We start from the raw sequence: 13,037 nt of genomic DNA on the forward strand, positions 1-13,037 counted from the left end.
ACAGATGTTACGACGGGGATCAAGTTGAGGTGAGTTGTGAAAAACGGCATTCTCGCCTTTCTGTTTTCTGCTGAAGAATTAGCAATTTTACTGCACAGTATCAATGAAACGATCGATATGGTATGGTGGACAGTCATGGCTGTATTTCTTCGGGTCTTCATATATATGAGCCTGGTCTAGAAAACTGTGTACTGCTTTGAAGTCTCAGAAGACGAAGAGCAATTCAATTTTGTAAACCTTTACTGTATTTATATAAGTGTTTTTTGAACTTCCCATAATAATAATGAAAATGGAAATTTAAGCTAGGTTCATGCTACTATGCAAAACCACACTTCCTAGTTTGAAAAAATTTGAATTTGCGATCACATACCGATATAGATGACGCTGTTCTCATCGCCATTCAAAATCCTTTATTTTCCCTTCTGTTGTTTTTTATTGCACCCATTGACGATGATTGCAAAACAATTAAGAGGAAAACATACCTGGATGTCGCATATTTTTGTTTGAACAACGCACAGATTAAAAATAGTCGTCTTTTTCATGAACAAATGCGATTGAGTCGAGGGTGAGTTCATAATGATCGCTTCTCGCGCCTGTACTGATTTTGCATGTATCAATATGTCACAACCATTTTGCGATACAGGTCCAACAATGTCACTGAACACTTAACTGCGTACGTGAGGTAAAGAAGCCAGCCATCCTTTGAGGTTACTCGCGTGACTCTTATCCTATGTGTTGGATTTGAAAACACTTGTTCGTTACGGACAGCTGAGATTATGATACATAAGTCATTGATGTATCTGCAATATACAAGTGGTGTACGCCCTTGCAATAGTGACAAACAGATGGACAGTACTAGTGCACACAGTTGGAACTACCAGAGTTTTCTCAATTGTGCAAAGTAATTCTCAGACTACCTGAAGACATATCTCAAGTCATCCATTCCTTCATAAACGTGGTAATGCGAAACTTTGCTACTCCGTTTCGATAATGTTGCAATAGAGCTCTTACATCTGACATAGATCACGGAGTGCCTCGCTGTTTTCACGTCAGTATGAAACTGAGTATTTACAAAGGACTATCATGTATCCGCCTTCAATTATCGCAAAACGCAAACTTCGAAGAAAGCGGTGTGTGTCGGATGGGATGACGATTTAAAAAATCTGATCCATAATCCACTTTTCTAATGAAAGTCCAAAAAATACAGTCTATTGTCCCCTTCTCTCTTTTACACAACTTATTATTGGTCGTATTTGGTTTGAACATTGGCCCTGATGTCGGACAGCTTCTGTATGATGCGGTACTTTTCGATGGAGGCGCAAACTGGCTTACTACGGACGTTTCACTTTTTCCGGTCCATCAGACGGTTTATAATTCATTATCTTGAGCTGTAGCCAAGATTGTTATTGATCATCTTTATTAAACAGCGGCTAACGTTTCGGCGATATCGCCTTCGTCAGAGCCTGGAAAACTCAAAGCCATTAGTGACCTATCCCCTCAAGCGCCTCATCACCCTACAGAAAGCACCCAAACGGTAAGCAAACTCAAACAGCAACACATAGGCTAGTACTTACCTCATTAGCTAGACTTGTTAACTCAGCAGACCACCACGTACCACAACTACGAGTCACAAGGGTTTTATATAGGGACCTCACGGCCCGCCCCGTAGATCAAAACCCGCATAGGTCTTGATACGGGGATAACTCGTTTGTGATCGCAATGCACTCATCCTTTTTGTTCATTTTTGGACTTTTGGCGGTTATCCAAAAGGCATCTAGTGTTTTGCGTGCTGTGATCTTGGACTCGTAGGATAATATACTAACTTCTATCGCTACTTCGGAGTTTGGATGACATATTCCACGGTCTGCTCCAAGTGGGATGAAGGTTTTAGATTTTGCGAGTCCATCTAAATGCTCCTTGACCCTAATACACAGCGGACTTCCCGTTTCCCCTATATAATCGTCACCGCACAACCTGCACATGATACGATACACTACTCTTGATACCATGCAATCACCCTCTCTGCCATACGATTACGATACTAGCTGACCCTTGAGGTTCGCTGGAGGCATTTCCACAACCCTCACGTCATTCTCTAGACCCCTTTTCGTAGACAGCTCCGCAGCGCTTTGTTCATATCATCAGCTATATAGGGAAAACAGAAAGGGATCTTTTCTAGGCCATCCACCACGTTGGATCTTCGAGAGGGATGTCGTGCTTGTCGGGTAGCACCATCTCCAGTTGGATACCCATTGGATATTGCCACTTTATAAGCCAGATTTACAGACCATGTTAATTCCTGGCTACTCGACGAGATTCTTGCCGCCGTCCTGTACATGTTACCTATAGCAGATTTTTTCATTTTGCTGGGATGCACTGAAAGATAGTGGATTAAAATGTTTTTGCTACTGGGTTTTCGGTACCACTTAGTCTTCCATATCCCATTTCACAATTAAATGTGCACATTCAAGAAAGCCAACTAGTTGTCTATCGGTCTCTCCCTTGTGAACTGGATGTGCGGACACTGTTGATTGGGAAGATTGAAGCATGTGTCTAGTTCTACTTGTGTTGTGCAGACGACGGAACAATCATCTATGTACTGATAATACAGCAGTGGTTTGAGGTCTATTACAGGCTTTTCGATCTTGGCCATAAAAACAATGGCGAGAGCGGGTGCCAGCCCTTGTCCCATAGCTAGGCCTCTAAGTTGTTGGTAGTACTGTCCCGATCATCGGAAAACCGAGCAATTCAGACATTCATTTATCTGTGTCATGATCTGCCCAATGCTCAATCCATACATGTTCAATGAAGCCTGGCGCTGCGTGAGCAGTTCGTGAACAACCTGCATCGCTACATCGTTTCAAACGTTTGTATAAAGTGGCATAACGTCAAAGGTCTCTACTACACATTCACGCTCAAACGAGGTACTGCGGAGATGTTTTAGGAAGTTGTTAGAACTGCTGAGGTGGGCAGGGACATATTTGAGCAGCTGATTTTGGATTATGTTGAGCAGCCAGGAAATTCCATCTGTGGGGCCCCTGATACCGCTAATGATAACTAGCGGAATAACTAACGAGTTTAGAAAGCAATGTCGCCGCCTATCCTGCGAGTCCGAGATCACAGCACGCAGAACACTAGAGGCCTTTTGGATAACCGCCAAAAGTCCAAAAATGAACAAAAAGGATGAGTGCATTGCTATCACAAACGAGTTATCCCCATATCAAAACCTATGCGGGTTTTAATCTACGAGGCAGGCCGTGTATAACATATATATATATATATATATATGTATATATATATATATATATATATGTATATATATATGTATACATATATATAAAACCTATATAAAACCCTATATAAAACCCTTGTGACTCATAGTTGTGGTACGTGGTAGTCTGTTGCGTTACCAAGTCTAGCTAATGAGCTAAGCACTAGCCAATGTGTTGCTGTTTGAGTTTGCCTACCGTTTAGATGCTTTCTGTAGGGTGATGAGGCGCTTGAGAGGATAAATCACTAATGGCTTTGAATTTTCCAGGCGCTGGCGAAGGCGATAGCGCCGAAACGTTAGCTGTTGTTTAATAAAGGCGATCAATAACAATATTGGCTACAATTCAAGAAAATCAATTAAAAACATGCCGAGATTCAAAGACTGTCGAACATGGGCAAGATAGTTTATATTTTCGTTGCTGACCCTGTCGTCTTTTGGTCGGTTGTGACAAGATCTTGCGAGTTGGCAAATAAGACGTTTGTTCGCCTCTTATGAACGTAACCGCAACGCGCAACTTTTGCTACGGCCGCCTTCATGACGCCTTTCTATGACTTCTTCTAACTTTGCCAGTCTTCTGGTCTCCAATGGTTGAGAAAGGCGTGACACAGATCTTCTCTCGCGTCTTCTCACAACACTTCCTTTTACTTTCTCCGTCCTTAAGAACATCTACTCCATCTTTCAACGGTAATGTCATGTTGTACTGAGCGCTGTGTGGGCTGCTTCGACCATCTTACGACAGGTGCGTTGCCGTCGCGATTCATCATATGAGCATAAATCCAGTTCGAGTCTCAGCGCTGCCGCTGTAGAAGGAGACAAAGTGGGATTATCGCTTCGAGAATTTCTTATTTGCGATGACAAAGTTAAGCGAATCAGCGAACTTCAGAATGTGTTCCCATCTTGTTTACGTGTTCCGCAGCCGAAACCAGTTTGACGTCTGTGGCTATCCTTAGAGGTAGCGTATCACGAGATTGACGCGGTACAGAAACCCTAGGTAAAACGTAGAATCCAGGTCTTAGGTTATGGAAACGAGCGTGGCTCCGCCCATCCACCCCTGATCGTCATTAAAAACGGCGTGGAAGGCCGCGTTTCTTCCTACGAAATCAGTTGCAATGCGTCACTCTCGTGCACGATTCGCGTCCCCGAGCAAATGGTCGGAAATCAATCTTCACCAGCCTATTCACGTAAAACCAATGAATAGGCTGCTAAGGAGACTTGATCGTGTACTAGGGTGCGTTTTTAGGACGACCAAGGGGATTTGAGTGAGGCTACTCATATCCGTAATTTGCAACCCAAACTCTACGTTTGCCAAGGGATTCCCACACCACGTCAATTTAGTGATACGCTGCCTTTATTCGCTGCAACATGTTCGCTCAGATCTTCCACAGCTATAATCTTGTCTTCCGGTGGTAACTCCGGCGATACCTTTCATGAAACGGTAGTTAAAGTCTTCCACCATTGTGAATCCCTGAAGATTAAGTCCCCGAAGCGTTGATAGACAATTATGCCTACTCCGTTGTTGATGTTCGGACTACCATTGTAAACTTTGATATCATCCTCAATGTTCTTTGACTTGCAGCCATACCATCTTGTCTCCTGCATCATCAAGCGTGTATCACACTCCGTTCTATTAAGGCTGCTAACTCGCACGAGCGCCTTGGCTATCTTTCCATGTTGCTGTGTTGGTATTGTCAGCGTTGAGAGATTCTAAGACACACATTGTTCCCCCTATTCTAGTTCTACCCAAAATATCGAGGATTTTCTGTACTCACTGTGCCTCGTGAGTACGCGTCTAGCGAGCGGACCAGTTTTTATCTCAATTCCTTCTAACTTCATTAACCACATAGATACTACATAGGGGGAGGAGGGTTTCCTCTCAGGCACACCTCTCACACAGGCCTTTTATTGATGTCCACTTTACCAATATCAAGAGATGGTTAGCCTTGCCCAGGGATCAAACTCGGGATCCTTCTGGTGTCTTTGTGGAGAGGCAAACCTCACTCTCACATTCGAGAGGAATTTGGGAGGAGTCATCCTCACGCGCATGTGGCAAATGTCAACTCCGTTCTGCCCAAGGAGTAACATGAACGGAAGATAAGAACTCTCATGCTCCAAACGCAGCACTTTCGTGCGAGAAACGTATCTCTGATGTTCAAAGAATTGTGGCTGTACATAACACCACAATCAATGCCCACCTCCTCCTTGTTCTTCTCAGCTCTAAGGTAGCTTATCAGAAAAGAAACAGAGGAGTCTTCCCACAACTGAATACCAATAAAACAGTCTGAAAGAAGAAGTCGGGACGAAGCTTCACCAACGCGTATCTACATATGCATAATGTAGACGTAAATGTATCGTATACATAAATAGATGTATGTATGCATACAGACTGAAAAGAAGCTATGGAACGTAGGCTCTTCGATGAACTGTATCCTGCGGGCTGCAAAAAGTTACCTCTTGCTCGTAATAATAAAAAAAAAGTTGCTTTTGCATCTGTGAATGGAAAGTCATGTTCTATATTCAGTTTGTTCTACATTCAGTGTTGAAGATTTCAATCAGAAAAAGCTTTTGAGAAGTAAGTTCTTGTTTAGGCCAACTTTGTTTTGATATTACTGAATTATTGCTTGAATGGGTTTGGTGTAAATATTTGGTGCTGAGTATTATTGTAAGCAGAAAAAAAAATGAAGGAGAAGTGAACGATGAATGTGGTGATGAATATGTATATATGAAATGGCATTACTTATCTGCTCGAAGAAAAGCAGCCTGTGCGAGATGAAGTAACTTTTCTTAACCGATATAGAGAGTGAAGCAAAAGCTTTGACTAAGATCCAAGGATAGTCACTATAATAAACGAAGATCTCAGTCCCTTTTCCTCATTTTTCTTCTGTGCTTTTTCTCAGGTGAAAGGAGTGGACCGCACATGTTTAATAAGTACTGCGTTTGCCGGTTTGGATAATACCTTGTCATCGTTGCCGACTAGCTGTGCAATCCTTGAACATAGTTCTGCCCAACATTCTCGATCTTCTGCGAGAGCTTCCATAGAATCAATCCATTCGTCGCTATCGCATATTCTGCGAAAACTTACGTCTCCCCTTTACTGCCTATCCACGCCAAGTGTCTTCAGGTCCTCTTTCAACACCTCAGCCCACAATTTCCTTTTTCGGCCAGGTGGTCTCTTCCGGCTCGAACCCGACAAACTGCTCAGAACTCGTTGAACGAAGCTATCTGCTGGTCTCCTTAATATATGTATGACCAAAGAAGCGAAGACGATTTACTTTAGCCACTTTCGATGGCGATGCAAGATGTTGCTATCTTCCACGTGTCATCCGCCGGTATACCACATCAGTTTTCGCGTGAAGATCTTCATTGTGGCATACCCTAGGCCAAAAGTAGCCAAGCAGCCGTCTGAGTAGCTTCCTTTCCGTGCAATCAAGCTCAAGTCTCCGACATCATGATGGGCGAATTGCAGATAGGTAGGCTCGCAGCTTGACTTCGTTGGTGATCGAGGTCGACCACAAGCATTTCGTTAAAAAGTGAAATGCAGAAATGCCCTCAGCGCATCTCTGATGAATATTTTTCTCGTAGCTGCCGTTGATCTTCTGCATACAGACCAGGCAACAAAACTTATCGAAGATTTTGATAGAATTTCATTCGAGGTTCGACGTAAGAAAACTATTAGAGTGTTCGAAAAGTATCTGCCGAAAATTTCGCAGTAGGGCAGATTTTTTGGGATGTTCTGGAAGTTCCCATTTTAAATATATTACATAAGAACACTACCGCTTGTATACACATGACATATCTGGCTCCCTCTTCCTTGCCTATTTCATCCTATAATGGCCGAATATTCCACCCATATTCGACACGTACTCTTCTACGAGTCCGAATCTGGCCACCCGCTGCTGAAGCCCATCGAAACTTAAGTCACTTATTCGGCACTGAAGCCTCTTCTGAGCGGTCTGTGCGCGTCTGGGCTCCAGCGCTTCAAAGCCGGAAACAAGAAACTCGAAGATGAGCCTCGCTCTGGTCGACCGACTGCAATATCGTTCGACAAACTGAAGAATCTGACGGAGCAGCACCCATATGAAGGTGTTCGGTATTTTGCTGCCAGTCTTGGCAGTTCGCTGTCCACCGTGGGCAATGGACTGCGATCTCTCTCAGAATGGTGAAAAAGCTCGGTCAGTGGCTCCCACATACATTGAGCGACGGCAACCGCCAAAGAAGCCTGGACATCTGCATTCAGCTGCTCTCCAGAAACCGCAGATTCGACTGGCTGGACACCATTGTCACTGGAGATGAAAAATGGGTCCTCTACGTCAACCACACCCACAAACGTGAGTAGTGCGCTGGCGATGAAATGCCGGATCCTTTCGTGAAAGATGAAATCCATGAGAAGAAGGTCATACTGAGCGTCTGGTGGGGAGTTCTTGGAATCTATCGTTTCGAACTGTTACCGGACAACACGACAGTTACTGCCGAGGTCTACTGCGCCCGAAGCTCGACAACGTTCGCCTGCTGCACGATAACGCGCGCCCTCACATCGCGATCTCTTCCCAGAAAATTCTGGAGCTTGGTTGAGAAGTTCTACCGCACCCGCCGTACATCCCGGTCTCCGAGCGACTACCACTCCTTCCGATCGCTTCAGCATCACCTGGAAGAGAAGCGCTACGATGATCGTGACCACCTCGAAAATGACCTTCGGGCTTTCTTCGCCTCCAAGTCGCCGGAGTTCTACGCCAAAGGAATCCGTGATCTTGTGAGACGTTGGCATAAGGTTGTCGATGTTAATGGAGATTATTTCGTCGAATAATAAAATGTTGTTAAAAAGTTGTGTTGTTTTGAAATTTTGCCGTATTTCGGCAGATACTTTCCGAACACCCTAGTAGATAAGCGCTTTTGAACAAGCGGTAGCCAAAGCTCAAGCTGTCGAACAATTGTTAAGCGAGGATACCGCAGAAAGACTTATCAACCCCGTCAAATCTCCGACCAAGGTACAGGTAATGGCACGCTCCCCAAACGAGCAAACATCTCGTGCAGATAACAATAAGGGCAGGGTCCAACCACGCGGACCACACCATGAAGTCCGCTGCCTAATAAACGGATTTTTCAACGATCCTTTTGTGCATGTGAGTTGTGATGGCTCACGATAATTTGGGATTTTATACCCAAGAAAGAAAACAGTGGTTCAGTGGTAATGTTTATCAAATAAGCGCTATGGGCCATAGGTCTTCTATGGAAAACCAAAGACATCTTTCACGATGTTGCGCAGCTATGGGTTTGCTGTGGGCAGCTGAGGGGCTTGCTGCACTTTTACGGCACTTTATTTGGCCGATGCACCAGAAAATTGTGCGTGCGAGTTGTGATGACTCACGATAATTTGGGATTTTATACCCAAGAAAGAAAACTGTAGTTCAGTGGTAATGTTTATCAAATAGAAGCAATGAAATTAAGAGCACAGAAAGAATTGCCGGCCTGCTCCGGCTAGTACCAAAGCAACATTATGATTCAAGCGCGCCACCTCCTTGCCATATTGCCGGACAGTATTGCAACGAACATTACAAATTATCAATTATCGTGTTCCGAGATCGGAACACTCCGGCGACACAACAAAAAAGTAAACCAATACATTGCGTGAGAAAGTGTCGTAATATCATGAAGTTTTTGATTCTTCTTTCCCAGAGAGTGTCGAAACCACTATTTACTTGAGTTGACGAGTGGAGGTAGAGCTTGCAGTTGGGTGGGCGGAGAAGAGTAGAAAATGTTTGGAAGACCGCGTATGTTGATCAAAAGCGTGATACGCGGTAAATCGCAATGCACGCAATTGATGCCGTACGCCCTATGCAGGCGCAAAGCAGTCTCAGTAGAAGAATTGTTATGGAAGAAACAGTTTTTAGCACAGTAATGATAATTTTAATCAATAGTAAAGCGATGGTCGGCCACAGCACATAGGTGATCCTAACTGTTATTGCCATGGTACCTAGCGCTCCAAGGGCCAACTTCCATTGTTCTTTAAGAACTTTTAAGAATGGTTGAAGATCAGGTAGATCGAATTTTCGAAAGTTCGAAAATTCGATCTACCTGATCTTCAACCATTCTTAAAAGTTCTTAAAGAACACTGGAAAGTACTAGCTTTCTTCGCTATTTTGTTCGGAATAAACCTGACTTTGCTTATTTCTGGGATGGTATACAAGTGTTCCATGTAGATCAAATGTGATCTCATGCCCACCGCAAGACGTATGACACTTTTGTGGTATCAGAGCGTTACTAAACTCCACATATACTACATTAGTTTTGTTCGATGGCCCACATTCGATGGAGAACACTTGAGATTTGCCCAGGCATTAATGCGAGTTATGCACGAGACTTTAACTTGTGCTCCTTCAAGGCAGTTATAGCAGCCTTTTATTTCTTCAAATGTTATATCACAAGATTGTTCTATGATGTAATGTGTGCTGCTGAACATAGGGCTTGATTCAATAACAATATTGGTTTCATGTTGGTGAGAATAAGAGTGGATACTTCCTTCTTCTAACCTTATTTCTGTGAAGGGGGTTTTAATGGGAAGTACATTTGTGACCTCTTTACGCAGGTTCCTAATAGAACCTACTGGGCACATGCATCCTCTAGGACAATAAAATCATTTGGCAATATTACTGCCTCGTTTTCGAAAACAATGAATCTTCTGTCCATTAGAGGAAGATGTGGTTTTTCAATTAAAACTGCAGTAGTCGATAGCCCATCCTACTTGTGAGTGACATAGGGTGTCAGAATTATCGAATTCTCTTTTCCTCTATTATAGATCGTTATTTCGACGTCAACCTGCACTGTTGGCGTCCACTCCATGCAGTGCATAATTTTAAGCACTGCCTTACTTTTTGGTACCTGTGCCAGACGCAAGAATGAGCATGCTGGCATTGGGAGAAGATATCGCGGACAATACCGCTGCATGTTTCTTCACATGCAATATGTCCTGAATACCTTGAGACCATATCTAATTCTGGTATAGTATTATTCGGATACATTCTGTTACAAATGTTTTGTGTGTAGGATCCCATCTGAGCGCATTTCGCAGTCCGAAAAAAATTGTCTCTTCTGAAGAAGAGTGAAAGTTTGCTGCAATTGAGCTTTATGCCGTTATTTTTCATTCTTATCATACCCACTGTAGTATTCAAATGGTTGATTTGAATACAAACTTCTGGATCTATTCTGTTAAAGAGTATTTCTTGTCTAAATTCGAATGAACATTTGCCTCTTGACGCGCACACCATTTCTGCGGTGTGCCTTGTGTAACCATGTTGACAAGCAAATGCAGCACTTTTGAATGCTAAAGTGAACAAAGTGACTACTATTAAAGTGTTCGCAATTAGAGGAGATGGTTTGAACGTACTCAGTTCGCACTCAACTTGTATACTAGTTCTTCTCCGCTTTTGTTTTCGGCAATTGCGTATGGACCACGCCATACCAATCATTGCTACGAGAATAGAGTACAAAACTAGGGATACAGTAAGAACTGCGCCAAACGGCCAACAATGTGGATTTCCTAAGAGTGCTCTACTCAAGATTGTTGAAGATGCCGCGCAGAATTCATGACGCTCACTTTTTTCGATCTTTGTTATTACTTCGTTTCTCGAGTAGAGACGTATTTTTACCGTTACAGGCTTGACCAAGGGTGAAACAGGAAGAGTATACCTAATTTCTTCCGTAACACTTTTGAATGACTTGCATTCATGATCAAAGCACAATTCGAATTGTCCTCTAGGAGGTGTTATAAACGCGATACCTTTATTACAAGTAATGCTGGTGTATGGTTGCGCATTACCAGGGTTGATTAGAAACAAGGATAACATTGCCGTTACTAGGCAGGATACTGTTGGTCGAGCAGACGTAGGGGTCATCGATCTGTCGAGGTCTGTTTCGAATTCTCGAATGACGTCTAAAGCGCGAGATTTGGAGATTCTGGCTAGATGATTTCTAGATTGAGTTGTGGTTGGGATATGGATATCATTATCCATGATCTCAGAGTTTCGTTCAACCGATTGTTGGTTGTCAGGCACTGAACGAATTTCTAGGGGGTATATTTTATTAACTGGTCTCTGCAAAATTTTGCAGCTAGGCATTAGAATTTTAGCGGACCTTATCATGCCGTCTGCGCTCCGTACTAAATCTCCTATTTTACCGTATACCCATTGTCCTCCGAGCAGTAACTCCTGTTCAACCAAAACAATTTCGCCGACTTGTGGGATTTTACTCACATGACGCTTCTGATTCAATTGACATCTGTGGCTGTCACGTAAAATAGTAAGATATTCAGTGTTCCATTTCTCCCAGAACTTTGTTGCAATGTTTTCCAAAAAGCAAGCGCTTAGTAAGCTTGAGCAGCTATTTGTATCAACTCTGGCTCAAATGTAGGATCGATTCTGAAATTGGACATTTCAGAGCTTGGAATAGAAAATTTCGAATTCCCTTGTAGAAAATAAATAGGTCTGAGCGGAATTTCAGGAAGATCAGTCGTTGAGAGTTTTGTGAGTGGACGTGTATTTATAATTGCCTCTATACGAGTGACTACAATAACCATCTGTTCAAATGTCAGTTTTTTTCTTCCAACTGATTTTTGGAAACTTCTTTTCACAGATCCAACAAGCCTTTCCCATACACCACCCATCCATGGAGATGCGGGTGGGTTAAAAATCCATTTAATGCCTTCAGAGGCACAGTAATTCATTACTGAGTTCCCTGTTGTTTCATCACTTTCGAACAGGTTTTCAGTTATTTTATGACCAAGTCTGGAATGTGATCTGCAGCCTGTTCTCATTAAAAAAAGGTACACCTCTACACGATACAAATAGAATAAAACTATTGAGAAATGCCCCTGTACTAAGGCTTTCTACCACTTCCAAATTAATTGCTCTGATTGCAAGACAGGTGTAGAGACATATATACATTATTTCAGTCCTGTGTCTGCTTATTGTCACCTTATCTGGTGGTAATGGTGGCATCTCTGGAGCTCCAAAAGGCATACCTTGGCATCCCTTACAAATAGCACAATCTTTTATGTACTTCTTAATCTTGCTCTTGATGGCTGCGGAATCCAATACTTCTGTCTAGCCAGAGAAAGTATGTGATCTTTGCCACAGTGAGCATTGTTGCAATTCAAGTCTATAATAATGAGTCTAGCAAAGTCAGAGTCATTATCGATATAAATAGGCATTTTTGTATCTAAAGGTAGATTTGCATTTCGAATTCTTGATTTGTATCTTGTGATTCCATTTTCTTCATTTACGATTGTTTGGTTCCGAAACCGTTTTTGCACTTTTTTCATGTTAGCATTCTTATGAAATGATGCTATGATTAACTTTTCATTTAAGCGCATCTCTTCGCAGTCAATTACTGAGTCAAAGCGCGAGACTGTAGATATTGCAATTGATGTCAATCTAGTAGTGTTACAGCGATTGATCCATTTGTGCAGCACTTTTGCAACTCTAGATACAGTTTGTAACGCTGTGTTGAAGCGTAAAAATCTCGATAGATCTACGAACATTGAGTTCGCATTATCATTATTACTCTCACACTCTTCAACATAGGGATTTTCAAATGTTTCCATTTCTTCCATAATTTCTTTTCCATTCAAAGTATCGATAGAGCGTAGTTCCCAGCTAGATGGCTCTAGTGCCAGCCACTGCGGCCCTCTCACCCAGTTGTGTGAGTCGAGTTGAGATGATGTAAGACCGTCGCTATGTTCCAACACATAACAACCGAGGGACGCGAGTCCCTGCAT

The 13,037-nt window shown here is 42.8% G+C and overlaps 4 protein-coding genes across 4 annotated transcripts; 2 read left to right on the plus strand and 2 right to left on the minus strand.

The window, feature by feature from the left end:
* Positions 1-19: 19 nt before the first annotated feature.
* On the minus strand, positions 20-943 carry RB195_023744 (uncharacterized protein; the record flags this gene model as incomplete). The annotated part of the gene is made up of 4 exons (XM_064211279.1): positions 20-70; positions 483-593; positions 671-800; positions 918-943. The coding sequence occupies 4 exons, from the start codon at positions 941-943 to the stop codon at positions 20-22; spliced, it is 318 nt and encodes a 105-aa protein (XP_064067160.1).
* Positions 944-7,345: 6,402 nt separating this feature from the next.
* On the plus strand, positions 7,346-7,561 carry RB195_023745 (uncharacterized protein; the record flags this gene model as incomplete). The annotated part of the gene is made up of 1 exon (XM_064211280.1): positions 7,346-7,561. One exon carries the CDS (start codon positions 7,346-7,348, stop codon positions 7,559-7,561), a length of 216 nt encoding a protein of 71 aa, XP_064067161.1.
* Positions 7,562-7,619: 58 nt separating this feature from the next.
* On the plus strand, positions 7,620-8,072 carry RB195_023746 (uncharacterized protein; the record flags this gene model as incomplete). Its single annotated transcript, XM_064211281.1, has 1 exon — positions 7,620-8,072. The coding sequence occupies one exon, from the start codon at positions 7,620-7,622 to the stop codon at positions 8,070-8,072; it is 453 nt and encodes a 150-aa protein (XP_064067162.1).
* A 4,239-nt stretch (positions 8,073-12,311) lies between these two features.
* RB195_023747 (uncharacterized protein) lies at positions 12,312-13,037 on the minus strand (the record flags this gene model as incomplete). Its single annotated transcript, XM_064211282.1, has 1 exon — positions 12,312-13,037. One exon carries the CDS (start codon positions 13,035-13,037, stop codon positions 12,312-12,314), a length of 726 nt encoding a protein of 241 aa, XP_064067163.1.

Source organism: Necator americanus, chromosome X (assembly GCF_031761385.1).
Source record: "Necator americanus strain Aroian chromosome X, whole genome shotgun sequence".
NCBI classification, from domain to species: Eukaryota; Metazoa; Nematoda; class Chromadorea; order Rhabditida; family Ancylostomatidae; genus Necator; species Necator americanus.